Below are 18,747 nucleotides of genomic sequence, written 5' to 3' on the forward strand. Positions count from 1 at the left end.
GTAATATGTTATATTTGATGGAGCCCATGAAGTGGTCTGGATGGCATATAGTCCAAGTGTGTATCAGATGAAACTTTTACATTAGTCATATAATACAATCTAACCTGTTTGTTTTTTTTTACACTAAAAATAGGTGGAATAAGTAGTATAGTTTTCTGTTTGGGACATTTTTTGTTTCCTGTCAGCGGAATGAACATCTTGTTTATATTTTTAGTTCGAAACAATTGGATAATTTTAAATTGCAATGGTAGTGTCTTATTTGTAGGATAATTCCTCATTTATTGAACTCAGCTCTGAATAGACAGTTCATTCAAACTTTTCAGAAATGCCACTCATAAGAAATAGAAGAGTTGGCCATATAGCCCCTCAAGCCTGCTCTACCATTAGATATCATGACTTTCCTACCTTCTCTCCATGTCCTGTGATTCCCTGAGAGACCAAAAATCTGCATCCCTACCTGAAATTCTCAGCAATGGAACATCCAGAATCCAATCCAACAATGCACAACCCTTTAAGTGAAAAAAATTCTCTTCACTGTCCTGAAATTCTGCTGTCATATTTTGATTCTCCAGCCAGGGGAAACAACCCCTTAATTCTACGCAGCCAGGCTTCACAGCCCATCCTATCTAATTGCATTTCTGTAATCTTGTTTGAGTTCTGCAAATGTGTCACTACCTCCATTACATTCCTATCCTTAAATTTTCTTATTTGAAACCCTTCAATCTGGTTTCCAATCTGCACAGAAACTGTCTTGGCCAAAATTACATCCTCTGTGCCTACCTTGTATACTATCTCTACACAGCTTCTTGTGGAATCTGATAATAGTTTACACCATGCATTTCCATTAATTAACTAACTGCGACTGCTCTTGCATGTTCCAATTTCTGCATGCCTGAATACAATCAGCATATCTTCATCATTATTTTTCTTCCCTGTACAATCATCTCTGGATTCCTTGAAGGATCTACACTTGGCTGTCATGGTGCATCTTGGTGGCATCATTTACAGGCATGGAATTATTCACCAATCTGAATGATGTGTAATTCGCCCTGGTATTTCTTCTGGATCTGATAACTTTTATGAAATCAGATTATTGGATAACAAGTGACAGATGACTCAACATTTTCTCTGTCACAAAGTCTGTAGCCATCATTTTCAATGGCTGAAATTAACTTCTTTCTTCTAACGCCAATCGACCTTCCTGGTTACTAGCTTATGAATTCTGCTGATTCTTCATTTTTTGAACTCTGGTCTGACTAGAGTTCATTCAAAGCCACCTCTTCCTGAACCAGACTCCGCAAAATCCAAAATTGAGCTTCTAACCTCAATTCACCCACTTCCCTATTTCTCACCCCATCATTGGTGAAATCTTATCTCCACTTTCAGCATTCCTAGATATAGAGTAGAAATTTATCACTGCTACAAACAGCAAGCACCCAATTGGATTTGAACTCTCAGGAGTATTATTTATTTCATATTAGTTCATTGAAGAGGTTGACATTTATCTTGTTTGAAAACTTAAGCTTATAAAAAGATTTATATATTGTGAAAATATTGATCACTTGCGACATGCAAATAAAAGTATTTTTGATGGTTGAAATTGTGGAATGAATAAAGCAAACACAGCTCAATGTGTTTTAATCTGTAGAAGTTATAATCTGTTGAACTCCATAAGGACAAGCCTTTCCAATCAAAATAGGATGGCAGATGCAAAAACATGGGAGTTATCAACTGATAGAATCTTAACTAATTGTTCAGTTTGACTGATCCAGTTCTTGACTGCCATTTAGATTTCAAGCTGTTTGAAGCTTTAAAACTCTGGTTTTAATTGGCAAATTATAAAATCATTTTGAACAAGCAGTAAGCATCCTATTTGTTAGCCAAACATAATTAAGTGTTTTTACTTTTTAATCAGATGAATTATGATTTAATATAAACTCCAAACCTTTGCATTTGATTGTTTCAAAGCACAAACTGAATCTTATTAAAGAACATCAAGAGATTTGACAATCCTTTCTCTTCTGTTGCTATGATAAATTATTTATATCAGAGATTCAATGCATTATTTTCTCAATATTTGATGCTAATAATGCAATGTATTAAATTAAAATTTTTCAAGTACATTGAGGCCTTTGAAAATCTGAGCCGTTTAAATCTATTTACAGACTTGTCTGACTGGACGTCTTTCCCTAACCCCCTCCTCTTTCCTCTAAGACACTCCTCAAAACATAAGAGCAGGAATAGATCGTTTAAGTCCGCTCCGCCATTCATTACAATCGTGACTGATCATCGGATTCACTACCCTGATCCTGTCTTCCCTCCACATCCCTTGATCCTTTCTTGAAGTCACGCAATGTTTTGGCCTGTGATCATGAATTGCACAAATACAGGCCTTTCTGGATGAAGAAATTTCTCCTTGCCTCAGTCCTAAAAGATTTATCCTTTATCCTCAAGCTGTAACCTCTTGGTCTGGACTGCCCCACCATCAGGAACATTCCTTCTGACTCTACCCTGTCTAATCCTGTAAGAATTTTATAGGTTTCTCTGAGATCCCTGGTCAATCTTCTAAACTCCAATGAATATTACCCTAAGTGTCTCGTATGACAGTCCTGCCATCCCAGGAATCAGCCTGATAAATTTTCCCTGCCCTCCCTCTATAGCAAGAACATCTGCCCTTAGATGGACACCAAAACTGCACAGAGTACTTGTGCTGTGGCCTCACCAATGCCTTAATACAATTACAGTAAAACATCCCTATTTCTATACACAAATCCTCTTGCTTTGAAGGCCAACATACAATTTGATGCCTTTACTGTCTGCTGTATCTGCATGCTTATTTTCAGTGACTGATGCACACTGACACCAAAGCCTTGCTGAGTATCTACCTCTCAGTTTACACCCATTCAAATAATTGCTTCTATTTTTGCTTTTATCTCTGTGGCTTGGCGTCAAATGCTGCTTTATAACATTTCTGTGAAGCACCTTAGAACATTATTACAATAAAACCAAGTGTTTTTGTTGAACAAGTTAGGGCAGGTCAGAAATGTAAACAATTTGTCATCTTCAGAAGCCCTATTACATTTTACAGTGATTCAGATATTTGTAGGCTTGCACTTGAAATCATACAGTTAGAAGGTCATTCAACCCACTTTGTCTGTGCCAGCGCTCTAAAAGAGCTATCCAATTAGTTTCACCCCACTGCTTCTTCCCAATAGTTCTGCGTACTTATCCTTTAACTATTTATTCAAATCCCTTTTGTAAATTACAATTAAAGCTACACTTTCAGGTATCACTATACAGATTGTAACAACTCATTACAGAAAGAAAAGTTCTTTTAACTCCCTGTTGGACTTTTTTTTGGTAAATATGTTGAATCTATGTTCTTTGGGTATTAATGCTCCTGCCAATATCAAGTGGAAAAGTTTGATTTCTCTATCAACATACTTCCTAATTTTGAACACACCTGTGAAATATCTGCTTAAGTTTCTTTATTATGGAGAGAACAATCTCAGCTTCTCGTCTCTCCATATAACTGAAGTCCCTCATTCCTAGTATCATTCTAATGAATCAGCACTGAATCTCTCCAATGCCTTGACACTCTTTCTGTAGTTGAACACAAATATTCCAGTTGAGACTAATTTATTAAGGTCTTATTAGTTAAGTACTTCCTCATACTTTGCCTCTGTTAATAAGGCTACAGTTCCCATGTTCTCTTAACATCAATGTCAACTTGTCCTGCCACCTTCAAAGGTATGTATGTGGACCCCACGATCTCCATTCCTGCAACCCTTTTAAAATTGTACCATTTTAATTTATATTCCTGTCAATTCTTCCTTCCAAAATGAATCACTCTGTATTAAATTCTGTTTGCCATGTGTCTGTCCATTTCATTAGCCTATGTCTTATTGAAATTTATTTCTACCCACCCCCCTCCCCCCCGCCCCGCACTGTCAATGCTTATTACATTGTGAAAACTTTGAATTTATGCCACACATGCTGAAGGCTAGGTCATTAATATATATCAAGAAGATCAATAGTACAAATATTGATCTCTGAAGATATCTCAGTGTACTTGAAAAACAATTGTTCATCACTACTCCCTGCTTTTGTGTCTCAGCCAGGCTGCCACTGCTTCTTTATTCCCATGGCCTTCAATTTTGCTTGCAAATCTATTATCCTTATACATAATTAACCATACTACCTTCCCAGGGCAAATTTCAAAGCGAAGGAGATTGTCTATTAGCACAAGGCCAGACTACTTGACTTACAAATTAATCAGAATATAAGTGTTTTGGGAGGGAATGGAATTGCCTGTATTCAGTGCATTAACTGATTGGACTCCAAGTAACTATGTAAAAATTGTATACAATAATTCCTTCAATTGCACTTTATTTTTAGATAATTACCAAACTGTTTGCAAACCCCTTTCCCAATTATCCTTCTGTTTGCTGACTGACATTGGCTCCTGGTTACCTTGATTTTAAAATTCTCATCCTTGTTTTAGAATCTCTCCGATCTTGCCTACCCTATATATTAAAATCTCATTCAGCCCACAATCTTCCAAGATATTTTTGAGCATCTTCAATATTAATTATGCCACTATTCATGGCTGTGTCTGTGATAGCTTGGGCCCTTCACTCTGGGCATTTCTCCTTAAACTCTACCACTCCCTCATTTTCTTCTTTAGGATGCTTCTTAAAACCTCTCTTTGATCAAATTTTCACTCATCTGTCCAAATTTCTCTGTGGCTTGGTGTCGTATTTTGTTCTGTAATATTACTATGAAGCACCTTGGGAAATTTTGTCAAAGGTGCTATATAAATATGAATTATGACAGATAGTTGAAGCACATCTGCTAACCAGAGCATTCTCCCCAGGTCCTGCTACACTTGGACATGAACTGCTTCAGTACCTGAGGAGTTACAAATGGTGCTGAACCTTGTACAGTGATTTGTGAACATCCCCACTTCTGACCTTGTGATGGGAGGAAGGCCATTAATGAAGCAGCTGAAGATGGTTGGGCCTAGGATGAACTCCTACAGTGATGAGTGAGCTCCAACTACCACAACCATCTTTTTTTTGGCCACATATGACTCCAACCAGGAGGGTTTTCCCCCTTATTCCCACTGATAAGGTAGCGCATGGTAGGTTGTTACATAAAGTTAAATCTCACATGGTCCAGGGTGACGTATCTAAATGGATACAAAATTGACTTCTGGGTGAAGAGTTGTTTTTCAAACTGGAGGCCTGTGACCAGTGGTGTGCCTCAGGTATCAGTGCTGGGCCCACTGTTATTTGTCATTTATATTAATGATTTGTATGAGAATATAGGGGGCATGGTTCGTAAATTTGCAGATGACGCCAAGATTGGTGGCATAATGGACAGTGAAGAAAGTTATCTCCAATTGCAATGGGATCGTGATCAATTGGGCCAGTGGGCTGATGAATGGCAGATAATTTAGACAAATGCGAGTTGGTGCATTTTGGTAGATTGAATCAGGGCAGGACTTACTCAGTTAATGGTAGGGTGTTGGGGTTTTACAGAACAAAGAGATGTAGGGGTACATGTTCATTTCTCCTTGAAAGCAGATAGAGTGGTGAAGAAGGCATTTGGCATGCTTGGTTTCATCGGTCAGAATATTGAATACAGGAGTTGGGACGCCTTGTTGAAGTTGTACAAGACATTGATTGGTAAGGCCACACTTGGAATACTGTGTGCAATTCTGGTCACCCTATTATAGAAAGGATATTATTAAACTAGAAAGAGTGCAAAAAAGATTTACTAGGATACTACCGGGACTTGATGGATTGAGTTATAAGGAGAGGCTGAATAACTGAGACTTTTTTTTCTGGAGTGTAGGAAGCTGAGGGGTGATCTTATAGAGGAATATAAAATAATGAGGGGCATAGACAAGGTAGATAGTTAATATCTTTCCCCAAAGGTAGGGGAGTCTAAACCTAGAGGGCATAGGTTTAAGGTAAGAGGGGAGAGATACGAAAGAGTCCAGAGGGGCAATTTTTTCACAGAGGTGGTGAGTGTCTGGAATAAGCTGCCAGAGGTAGTAGTAAAGGAGGGTACAATTTTATCTTTTAAAAAGCATTTTGATAGTTACATGGGTACAATGGGTATAGAGGGATATGGGCCAAATGCAAGCAATTGGGATTAGCTTAGGGGTTTACAAAAAAAGGGGTGGTATGGACAAGTTGGGCCAAAGGGCCTGTTTCCTTGCTGTAAACCTCTATGACTCTATGCGTCTTTATGCCACTCTCTGTCAAATGCTGCCTCGATATCAAGGGCAGTCACGCTCACCTTACCTCTGGAATTCAGCTCTTTTGTCCATGTTTGAACCAAGGCTGTAACTAAGGCCCTGGAGGAACCCGAACTGAGCATCCATGAGCAGGTTATTGCTGAATAATTGCTGCATGGTAGCGCTGTTGATGACAGCGAGTAGATTGATGGGGCAGGAATTTGCCTGGTTTTTGTGTACAAGACATATTTCGGCAATTTTCCATTCTTATAGGTGTATTGGAACAGCTTGTCTTGGGATGTGGCAATTTCTGGAGCAGCTATTTTCAGGACAATAGCTGGAATATTGTCAGAATCAATAGCCTTTGCAATATCAAGTGCCTTCAGCTGTTTTTGATATCGATAAGTGAATTGAATTGGTTGGCATTTCTGGTGTTGGGGACTTCACTTCTCAGAAACCAAAAAACATTCTAAAGTTAGTATTTTAACCCCCGTAAGGAGTGATTCAAATACCACCATTTTCAAGAATTGTGCTGTCTTTGTCTTGCTGCATCAGTTAACTATACCGAGACCTGACTTTTATCCACCCCCACCCCCGGCAGGTTCTGAGGGGGATGAAATTTCTTCACAATGTTGTGCATTTTTGGAAATTTCTGCTCCAGAGCATTGACAATAAGTATTTTCAAGACTGCAATCAATAGATTTGTTTTACACCAAGGGAATTGAGAGATAGGACAGGAAAATAGAGTTGACTTGGATGTTCAGCAAATATCTTACCAAATGGCTGAACAGGCTCAATAAGCTCTGTGGCAAATTAGAGCATGTGGATCTTGGGCAGCCTTGTACAGGGGTGCAAAGTTCAATTTGTAAGATTTTTTGCCTTTGAAAATGATTTTCATTTGTGAACACAAGAAGGTTCAGTGAAATAAGCCAAAGTATAAAATATCACTGGACTTTCCCTTTCATTACTTTAGGAATTTCAGATTCAGTTTGGAAGAATCAAGAGCTGAAATCTGTCAAACTGAAGTACATACAATTTAGAGATCAGATGGATTTCCTTAGTGATGGTGATAAAAATCACAAAATACACCATTATACGGAATAAACCCTGGGCAATCTAAGGAGTCCAAAGAAAGTATAGTTCCATGGTGCTCTCCAAGTAAAAATGGCTAACCAATTATTTTTTTAAAATTCATTCATGGTATATGGACATCTCTGGGAAGGTCAGCGTTTAAAACCCATCCCTAAATGTCATTCAGATGGTAGTGAACTGCCTTCTTGAATTACTGTGTATTTATGCTCACCTCAAAACCAGAGAATCCCACCTGAGGTCACAGGACCTTTGCATGGCCTGCCCCTCCGCCAGCTACAATTCCTGTGGCAGGCGGGATGGGATAATTCCAACCATATTGTTCAATAGTGAAACAGGTATTTCATTAATTACTGATATCCTTCTGTTTAGATACAAAAGAATTCCAACAGCAACAATAACTCAGCCCTACTTTTGGAAAAAAAAACTGATGCTAAAAAGAAAACATTATAAGCATCTCTCATTAATTTCCAAACTTGTGTGTTTAAAAGATTTTAAAATAATTTAGAATGGTTCACACAACACAAAAGATTGTCACAATAAACAAGATTAATTAATTGTTGTAGTTTAATAATGAATATCAGGCCACCAAACAACATTTCAACTTCATCTAGAGATCTGAAACAAATCCGAGAGAGAAATTAGTTCAGGTACATCTAACTTCCAGGACTAGCATTATAACCAGTTAACACATATATCTTAAGTCACTGCTTAGCCTGTTTCAAAACAAACTTTTTCACAATTACAGATACAGTCCTTAAGTGTAAGATTCATTTATCAATTTGAGTACTGAGGAAGAAATGCTGTTTGATAAAAACGGGGTCTATCTTAACCATTTTACATGATGTAGTTCCATTATAAAGACAGATGTATCACTGCCTTTTGTCAGTATTCCTTTTATCCAAAATTATGTTTAAAGTTCAATCATGGGACGTGGGCATTTGCCGACAATATTGACGATTCCTAACTGCTTGAGAGAAGGTGGTAGTAAGCTGCAGTTGTGTGATGACGGTACTTCAGCCGTGCTGGTAAGTGGAAAACTCCTGGATTTTGACCCAGTGATGATGAAGGAACAGCGGTATTGTGTATAACTTAGAGAGGAATTGGCCAGTGGTGGTGTGCCCATGCACCTTGATTGATTTAGATGCATGAACACTTGTTGAGATTTAGATCTTGTGTGTGTTCTTTCAAATGTTATTGTTGATAATTAATAAGATACTATTGTGTTTACCAGAAATCAAACTTAAGCTGTCGTGGCTCTGTGTCCTGAATGCATGTATCAGGAAAAGTAAGGATCAAACTTTTACAGTGGATGGAAAGCACTGCCCGGAGCTTTTTCTTCTTTTTAAAAAAATACAAACTCTGAATGTGAAAATCACTGGGCGTTCTAATGCACTGCCAGTTCAAATCCAGTGCAAAAGTGATGGAAAATCCAGAAATTAGGCCACAAGCTGGACAACAGTCTTCACTGTCAGTTACAACAGGGCCTTATTTGTGACAGAACTTCCATCATTTAAACAAATGTCAGGTTGATGTTGGAGGGGGAGGAACTTCCCAGCCCGATGTGCTTTTGTTCCCAGTTTAACAGCAAGAGTCAGTATATCCTGTAAAAGTGACGCCAGTGTAGCTGATAAAGATACAGGCTTGGATTCTCATCCGAATTCCTGGGAAAAGAATTCTGGACAGGACTTTTTCCCTGTCCCCTTTCGAAAGTGAGCTGAGAAATTCCAATGAACCAGCATGGACAGGGTGGGGTGGTGGCACAAGTGTTACAGGTATGGCATCAGCCCTCTTCTGCCTCCTTCCTGCAAAGTGAGCAGTCATTTCTACATTCTACAGCTTCCCCAAGCTTACAGGAATCAGAAATAACCTCTATTGGCAGAAAGGCCCACCTGGATTATCAAAAATAGGATCCTCCCCCAGTGTGAGGTGGGTTTTACCGTGCAGCAGACAGGAAAGTGTTGAGGTCACAATCAGATTAACCATGATCTTATCAAATGGCAGAGCAGGCTCTGGAGGCCAAATTGCCTAACCTGCTCCTAATCCTTGTGCGGCAGGGTAATCAGAGATAAGGGTGTATTCAGACCTACTGAAGGAGGCCGACTCCTGGGATTTTCCAATCAGCGCGCAGGTTCCTAGCAACGTTGGGTCAGTTTTTACTTGACTGGAGGTGACTTCCCAGCAACACTATGGGATGGGATCAGTATTCCAGAGAGGCCTGGAGGCCATCCTTTTGTGCCATCTGGATACAGCAGTAGTAGCCACTGTCTCCAAAAGGAATTTGTTTTTAATTTAAGAAGGTTGGAGAGAGAGGGCTATTTTGAAAAGCTCCTTTCCATACTTATTCACCATGTTATCCAGCTCCTATTTATGCTGGAAGGACTCTGATTACCCTCTTAACTTCGAGCCTATCCGCCATCTTTAACAGGGCAAACCCTCCTTCTGATTAACTAGCCACTCTGGGGAAATTCACAGGTGAATAGCTGTTGTCCCACACAGTACTGGCTTCTGACCCTTACTTGAAACTGAAGGCTATGTTTAGAAACTGGCAGAGAAAAAAAAATCTGTCTGAATCATGAAGTAGCTGTTATAAGAAGTGGATTCAACGCCAAGTTATTTGTAGGAAAAAAGTCCATGAAAGGTGAAAGTGAGAGATAAAAAGAAAAAAGTTTGTAAAAATTATTTTTAAAAAATCTCCAGTAATTAAAATCTGAAAGAACGAGAATCCACACGTGCAAAATCTCCTTTTCAGTGCCAGAGAGATTGTTTGACAGTAACTAAGATTTCTCACTCCGTTAAAAAATTTATTTACACTAGAATGGACAAGGCTCAAGCTTTTCACATAAGTGGAACAATTTCACACCGCGCCATATTTTGCAATTCCGAATTTCTCACCAAGATACCTTTCTCACACAGCTTCTGGAGCAGCAGAGCAATTCAGACAGCAACCTCCAGGTTTCCCTATTTAACTGCACACTTACTGTCACACAAAGTTGCTGCCCGATTTATACCAATAATGGGCATCGACAGCCTCACTGCTAATTTTACCATAAAATTTCAGTCACTCCTATTCTTGTAATTTTTCTGGTGCCATGCTCCATTCCCAGCTAAGAGGTATGTTTCAATATATATCAGCTAATGTTACTCTTGAATGATGCACAATGACTGTCCCTTCAAATAATGTCTAACCGATGTGCACTTGCACTCTACCTGCTGTAGTGCACTTGTAGATTCTGTACACCATTATTAGACAGATTATCGATACTTCTGATGTTCTAACTACAGATTTCACTGAGAATCTCCCTATCCCACATGGAGAAATCTCACCTTTTGTCACATATCTTAAGTATTACATCATAACAAGAGAAACAATACACTCAATAAATACTTCTTTAACATAATTTCAGGTTAATAAATTTGCTGTAATAATACAGTATACTAATTGACTGGCATGAGGTACTCTGAAATTCAGATTCCAGTAAGGGTGACATAAGTGCATAACAGATCCAAGTGCAATCTCTCTGCCCTACTCATAACACTCTACTGACATTCAAGCTACAATGTATCTATCCCATTAAAAGAGCATTTAAAATCCAGAGTGGGATTGACAGAGCTATGTTTTAGAATTACAGAAAAAGATTCTTGTGCAAACTATTTTGTAACATATAATTCATTAAAGCCTACACAAAATCTAAATGAATGTCCTATACATGGCTGTGAAAATATAAATATAAATCTCACACAGTATTCATATGAAGTTGAGCACATTACACGTGGAAAACCTCCTTGTAGCCTTGGATCCAACATTAATGCTCTAGTGCTGCTTACATTTGCAATACCATATGCTACATATCTTTAATTAGTATACAATCCACTCTAACAATTGCTTAAAACCAACACAACTCCTAAAGTAGATCCATACTTCTGTTATCAAATTACAGAAAGGAAATATCTAATTAAAGCGGTGTTTAGAGCTTCTACTTAATTCAAATTGACAGCGATGTGGGCCCAGCTTAACTGTGCAATATGAGAAGTCACAAAGGACAATCCAAAAAACTACTGACTGTAAACCACAGCACAGAAATAGGTGATCACATGCAGCATTGAAAACACTAATTTTACAACTGAACTTTTCTTTTTCCCAAAAAAAAACACCTTTACTGGATGATTAAACATATTCTGCACTACCCTAAATCTGCACTGCCACACACAACACGTGAATTTCAACACAACCTGATTCTGATGTCAATAACTGATCAAGCAACAATAAATAGGACAACAGCAGCATAATCATCACCTACTGAGCTATGAAACTCTTAACCACCTAGGTAATGTGGATGATGTGCCTTAAATCACTACATTATTAAACCACAGTGAACCACCATCTTAAAACTGACAGGATTAGAAAGTAACTTTGCTGTTGGGGGAGAGATGGCAAGCTACATTGTTAAATAGCATTGATTGAAGTCTAACAGCTCAGTAAACAAACACAGAAAAAAATCAAAAAGACTTCCCGAAGGATCAAATCCGTCAGCTACATTTCATATTAATACTGACAACTATTGCCAAGTCATGTCTCTTTCCAAAGGCTGACACCTGCCTGAACTAGAAAAAGGCATAGTCTTCATGATCTCGAGCTCCACACCAACTTAAGTGTCGACTGGGAAGGATTGGAACTGTATCCTCTTAAGGCTCTTAAATTGGATCTTCAGTTTAACTCATTTGGTTCAATTCCTGGGCCTTGCGTTTTTGTTGCCTCTTCTTAATTTTGATCATCCACTTAACACTCAGCTTTGCAAACTCTGCTGCTTTGAACAAAGCCAAGAAGACACCACACAGGATTGCAATTGTGTTCCACGGATTGGCCGTGATTATCTGCAAATGTTCAAAACCAAACCATAATTAATCCATACATTTTGGAGTTTCTAAGAAGCATAGAGTAGGTTATACTAAATGTACGCAATAAAATCGAGTACTAGTAAATACATTTGTGGTATTCATGAAGGTGGAAAAACCGCACCCCAAATACCACAAGCTCTAGTCACAATTGTGACTTCTTACCCCCCTAAATAATTTAATATTGTTTGTTCCATAATAATCATTTCTTATCCCTCTTCACTGATCTTACAGGAACACAGACATTGCCCAAATCACTTCAGCCAATCATTTGGAGGATTGGACAAATGGACCTTAAGCAGCTGTCCCGCAAATATTTTGCTCTCCAGAAAACTGCGGGGCCTCCAAGTCGCTCTGCCCCAATTAAAACACCAAGACAAGCAGTGAAAGTTGAACACACTTACATCTCGAACTTCCTGAATGAAAGGATCCTTCCACTCAAATACAACAAAGAACAATTGGTCAGTTTGTTCGGAAACAGGCCGGTGGTCATTGTATCTCACTAGGGTAGACTGTGTGAACAGCAATAAATTCAGTCAGAATAAAAGCAAACATCAAATGAATGAATGTTCATTCCCACATCAATTTCAAAATGTAGTCAGATTAGGACAATATAGACCTAATTGGATTTACTGGAATTTACTGGATGTCAGATGGCCTTATTGAGGTAACAAACAATTGAATCTTAAATTCGAAATGTTGCAATACGCCATAAAATTTACAAGTCCCAATGTAGCTCGGTTGATTATGTTGTCACTTCATTGTGATTTCAAGCCCCACTCAATAAACACTTAACTTAGGCCAGTGGTTCTCAAATGGATTGGAGGGCACCTTTCCACAGTGGTGGGGAGGAATCATGGCACAGTGATTAGCACTGATCTCGCAGGCTCAGGGACCCAGGTTCGATTCCAGCCTTGGTGACTGTGTGGAGTTTGTACATTCCCTCCACGTCTGTGTGGGTTTCCTCCAGGGGCTCTAGTTTCCTCCCACAGTCCAAAGATGTGCGGGTTTGGTTGATAGGCCATGCTAAGTTGACCCCTAGTGTTCGGGATATTTGCAAGGTAAATATGTGGGGTTATGGGGATAAGGCCTGGGTGGGATTGTGGTTGATGCAGGCTTGATGGGCCGAATGGCCTCTTTCTGCACTGTATAGAGTCTATGATTTTCAAACATTAGTAATATTGGATTCAGAATCTGCAAAAGAAGTTATAATACTACATAATATTCACAATGCAAAATGTTGCAAGTAAAAAGTATGTTTTAATAATATTTTTAAACACAGAGATGCTTTTGGAGGATGACTCCACTGATGTAGACAGTGACGAGACAGACCAGGAAAACCAGAGATAAAGTATGTGTGGTTCCACTAACACTCTACTTCAAGTCAACAGAACTGCTTTGAATATGGTTAAGCATTACCTTTTAATGGTATACATACCGGTTTGGAGATCACACAGCTATTGGCCAATCAGTAGTAATAGTTAAACCATATTTAGAGTTTAATAGATTCAAAGCAGGTGACAATTTTAATTAAGAGAAAATAGCCTTTTGTAAAAAGATGAGTTTCCTTGTTTTTAATACTATTTCAGAATAGTCACGTAACTGGGAATATATTTACTATCCTGTGCAAAACCAGCCCACTTTCTCTGGATTATTTAACCATACAAATAACTTACATTATTGCCTCATAGTAGCAGATTCAAGTTGGTGTTTCCATAATGACAAGAATCAAACCAACATTAAATTGACATAAACAGATCATACTGAAATACACAGCAGTCCAGGCATATTATAATGGGATTTCCTCACTGCACAATTTGAAATGTATCGTCACAGCAACAAGCCCCCTCCACCTTCCTTCCTGCCAAAGGTAATTGCTGAAACTACAATGGTCGAGACGCCAATTGCTGTGATGAAGCCGAGTATTCAGGAGCTTCGGAAATGGTCACCTTGCCAGCTCCTGGTGTGGGGCAAAGTGCTGTATATTTTTACAAAATGGGCAGCTTGCCCTTTATCTTCCTTCCCGAGTCCACTATGTTTTTCTCTCTCCCTCACTCACTGCAGAGTTCATTTCACAAAACCCCTGGTTAGCATACACTTACAAAGGTCAGCAGGTCCCAGTCTGGGAACCACGATCTAGACTATCACTTCAGTACAGTACTGAAGCAATGAAGCATTGTCAGAGGTGTCATGCTCTTTATGAGAATTCCAAAAGCAAGGTCCCTGTCTGCCTGTACCTTTGGCTATGATAATATTAAATATCCCATGCTTCCAATTGGGGAACAGCAGTGGGTTTTCCCTTGTCAACATTTCTCCTTCAGGCAATACTCCTCCCTCATTTGCTGCTTCACGAATCCTGTGCTGCCACATTTGCTTACATAACACTTCTAAATCAATTTATGTAATTGTGGCTCACTGGGGTGTTAGCATAGATCCAAGTCACATAACTTACACTAATAGAAAGTAGAGAACTCGCGATTGAGGATCTGGGAACCAACAATGCACTGAGTCACAGCTTGTTAAATAAATGAATGTCAAAACCGTGATGGCCCAAAGAATGCGGACACCAGAAACACAATCATTGATTTTCCCCTCCTTATTCTCGTTTACATTTTATCTGAGTTATTTACCTGGAGACTTGTTATTATTTTCACATGTAGTCTCTGAACTATAGATCGCACCTTGTTGTCTCACTGCCTAATTAACATCAAATCTTGGTAACTCAGTAGAATATTGAGAAATCTGAAAGCATCAAATTTGCCTCTCACCAAAATTCTACTCTTTTACTTTCAACTCCTCCCTGGCTATGCATTTGTGTTAAATCAGATGGTGTGGAACCTCAGTGTACAGTGCAATCAGATTTATACTCCATTCTGTCAGTCACTATGACAGCAAATTTCAGTTCCATAACATTGCCCTTCCTTGTCTCCCTCCACCCCACCCCTGCTACCACTAAAAACTTTATCCTCACACTTGTTACCTCGACTCAGCTTCACAAATGCTTTTCATGCTCTTCCTGGCAGCTTCAAGTTATTGTACAAATCCTTTCTACCTCTTCTGTGCCCCCGTACTTAACGTGGATCCTCCTCAGCTTCTGGTTTCCTCTGTTTGCCTCCACCATGGCCCATGTTCTTCCCTTGATTACAGATTAGGCCCTAGTCTGGAATACCTTGTCTATGCTGCTTTCCCTTCACATTTCCATGCCTCTCTCAAAAGGCTATCTCGACATCTATTAACCATAATTTCTATTACCTCCCCTTATCCTCCCACAGCTGCTTAATCTGCTCTCTCAGCAATTATTTAATAGTCTTGGGGTGTTTTGAAGTCAGAATGCAACAAAAATACTAATTGTTTTTGACTTAGTTTCGAATATTTTCCTTGGTTATTCTGCAGAATTTGACAGAATAAACTCACTTTGTTAATGAGTTATCAATTACAACTCTCCTGCCTACATGATTGGTTCTGAAGTAGAAAAATGTTGGAGATGGTAATAAGCTTGCCAACACCACACTGAAAGGAGGTCAACTCCAGTTACATTTTACTGACAAAGCCAAAAAAAATCAAGCTTACATTTGTTTGATGTAGCAAAACCTTGAGCACAACAAGACAACTTGCTGTGACATCCCTACACAATACTTGCAGATCCATTCAGGCTGCAATCCTAGTGCTCTCATTACCTCTTGTCTGAATTCCACCGATTCACTTCTGTCTTCCTCCGTTGTTTTCACCAAAGACATCTTGACCCACGTCCGAAAACCCCCAGAAAAGGTCCAGATGGAATAAGAACGTTCACAGTCCTGCATGAATTGTGCTTTATCAGAACTGAAAGACAAATGCCAACACAGTATTCTCTGTTCAGTTTGTGGGAGTATTCTGCTTTCTTACTCTTAAACAATACAGAATAACAGAACTCAATCTTTGCTCACTGGTGTCACAGCGTAATCAGAATTCCATTTTGATGAAAGATCACAATCTGAAACAGTAACTCAGGTCTTTCTCCCATAGAGTATTTACAGCCTTTTCTGTTTCAGATTTCCAGCACCTTCAGTATTTTGCTTTTGTATTTATGCTGAGGAAGAATTTAACTTTGCCGCTTTTAAAATGTGACATTAACTTTGTAAAAATACAAAGAACCTTGTTGCTGCCAAATATGTGGTAGAGAAATTAGGTCACTAGTTAGCTGAGCTCAGCACAAGCCACAATATAAAACAGGAAGTCAGCTGCCTTCTGGAGCTTCACTCAATGGACTTCAATAGACAATAATTTCCTCTCATCATCACATTAGGTGGCACTGAAATGTGGCATTTTCTTAAAACCAGAGGTAATTTTAGCCTATGTACAAGAAAGACGAAGGTGATGTGGTTGGGTTAGATGAGGCATAAACACCAGCATCGAACAGTTTAGCTGAATAATCTGTTTGTGTGTTAAATATTCTATGTGAATCTCAGTAACCTTTTGCTATCTCTACCCGAGTTGGCTGCCATGAGAGAAATCAATTAATTACTAAGATCTAAACTAGGGGATAGATACATCATGTTTTAAAATGTAAACTTAACAACGCCTTTATTGTGGAGTCCAAGAGGCGTAGACAAAATTCATAGGTAGAAGGAGGATTGGATTGAGGCACTCACTGAACATTAAAATGGCAGCGCGGGCTTGTTGGACCGAAGGGCCTGTTTCCTGTGCTGTGTTGTTCTTTGTTTGTTAACACGGAGCTATTTAAGGTTACATGCCATCTGCAGATATTGAACTGTTGAGTTTTATAATATTCTGGAAACTTTTTATCCTTACATGGGATGTGGGCTTCACTGGCAAATCTTGTATTTGTTGCCCATCCCCTGATTGCCCTTGGCTTGCCAGACCATTTCAGAGGGTGGTTAACAGTCAATCACATTGCTGTGGGTCTGGAAGCACAAGTCCAGATGGCAGATTTCCTTCCTTAAAGGACATTAGTGAACCGGATGGGTTTTCATGACAAACGAAGGTAGTTTCATGATCACCATCAGTGAGGCTAGCATTTTTTTTTAACTGCAGATGTTTCCTGATTGAATTTAAATTCCACCAGCTGCCATGGTAGCATTTGAACCCATGTTTCCAGAGAACTAGTCTGAGCCACTGAAATCCTAATCTAATGACATTACTACGACATCCCTGTATCCAATGATAATGTTTAGCCATTGAGATTGAATAAATACATTCACCCACTTCAGGCAGATAGCATGATTTGACGCAGAGAGAACTCAGCCTCTTGAAAAGTGGCCTTTAACAATAATGGACACAAAATTATAATAATTCTTCCCACCCTCACCCAGGAGGAGTGACTTGAGATTGTATCTTACACTCATTTCTCACCTCTCCTGGAACTCTTTGAATGAGGAGAATAAGAGATAGCTGATTGCACTAAAATCTTCTTCTGTTTCATTTAGATGGAACTGCAAGAACACGAGCTCCTTCTTTCTCACATCCTGTGGTCCACGGATAATGAGGGCTGATTTCTACAATCACAAACAGCAACAGAGCTCATCGAAAACACATTTCTAAACAGCTCAGGTGGGGGAGAAGCAAGGGAATAGGTTGGGAGGGAAGAAACATTTAGCCACAATGATTAGCCAATATGGTGTGGGTAGGCTTGATGGACCAACGTTTTTCTTTATCTACATATCAGTTCTGTGCATTATAAGCTCGTAATTTAAGCTACAGTAATTAAAAAATGGGGAAGGACCAAACATCATTATTCATTCCTCCCAAATAAATCATCAAATAGTTAGAACACAGCAGGAGGTCATTCAGCCTGCCAACTCCATGCTGGCTCTCTGCAAGCTGTGATCTTTGGATTAGAAACCATTTTGCACAGCAGGAAGTCTTGTGAAAATAACAGACGGCATTTGGCTTGCTTGTAAATTTTAAATTTTCCCATTTATTGACGGTAGGGTAAATTAGGTGGGATTACGGAGATAGGGCCTGGTGGGATTGTCGTCGGTGCAGGCTCAATGGAACAAACGGCCTCCGTGTGCACTGTAGGGATTCTATGATAATATATCACATTGGTCCATGAAAAGCATTAGTTGAAAACAGAGAATTGTCTTCTGCCCTGCAGTCAGCGAATGGTCATGAATCATAAACTGAATCACAATTCCATCCTTCTCTTTTCAATCACAACTTTCAACCTGCTCTCTTCAAACACAGCTCTAGTTTGGCTCTCCGAACTGGAAATGATTTGAATATTTATAGAATCATACAACACAGAACATTCAGCCCATGATTCATTTATTCCCATTCTCCCCATTGCCTGTGTATTTTCTTGTCTATATCCAATTTCTTTGTAACAATTACTGTGAAATCTGTTTTCACACCCTTTCAATGAATTCACTGATCATTATGACTTGCTATGTAAATTTAAGAAAGTCTTCTCTCTGGTTCTTTTGACAATTATCTTGCAACTATATCCTGGTTACTGATCCTCTTGCCAGCAAAAATTGTTTCTCCTTATTTACCCTACACTGCACTGTATAATT

At 39.1% G+C, this 18,747-nt stretch overlaps 1 protein-coding gene across 3 annotated transcripts in view; it reads right to left on the reverse strand.

Moving 5' to 3' along the window:
• Nucleotides 1-7,885: 7,885 nt before the first annotated feature.
• Nucleotides 7,886-18,747, reverse strand: part of pacc1 (proton activated chloride channel 1) — a 35,781-nt gene continuing 24,919 nt past the window's right edge. For all 3 annotated transcript variants that reach the window (XM_080200494.1, XM_080200496.1, XM_080200495.1), the window contains 4 exons: nucleotides 17,585-17,727; nucleotides 15,910-16,054; nucleotides 12,637-12,744; nucleotides 7,886-12,211 (listed from right to left, as the gene is read on the reverse strand). In XM_080200494.1, the coding sequence (XP_080056620.1) occupies nucleotides 12,050-12,211; nucleotides 12,637-12,744; nucleotides 15,910-16,054; nucleotides 17,585-17,727 (558 nt within the window). In that variant the 3' untranslated portion in view covers nucleotides 7,886-12,049. The remainder of the gene's footprint in view (nucleotides 12,212-12,636; nucleotides 12,745-15,909; nucleotides 16,055-17,584; nucleotides 17,728-18,747) is intronic.

The sequence above is a fragment of the Carcharhinus amblyrhynchos genome, chromosome 12, assembly GCF_965287045.1.
Source record: "Carcharhinus amblyrhynchos chromosome 12, sCarAmb.v2.hapA, whole genome shotgun sequence".
In the NCBI taxonomy this organism is placed as follows: Eukaryota; Metazoa; Chordata; class Chondrichthyes; order Carcharhiniformes; family Carcharhinidae; genus Carcharhinus; species Carcharhinus amblyrhynchos.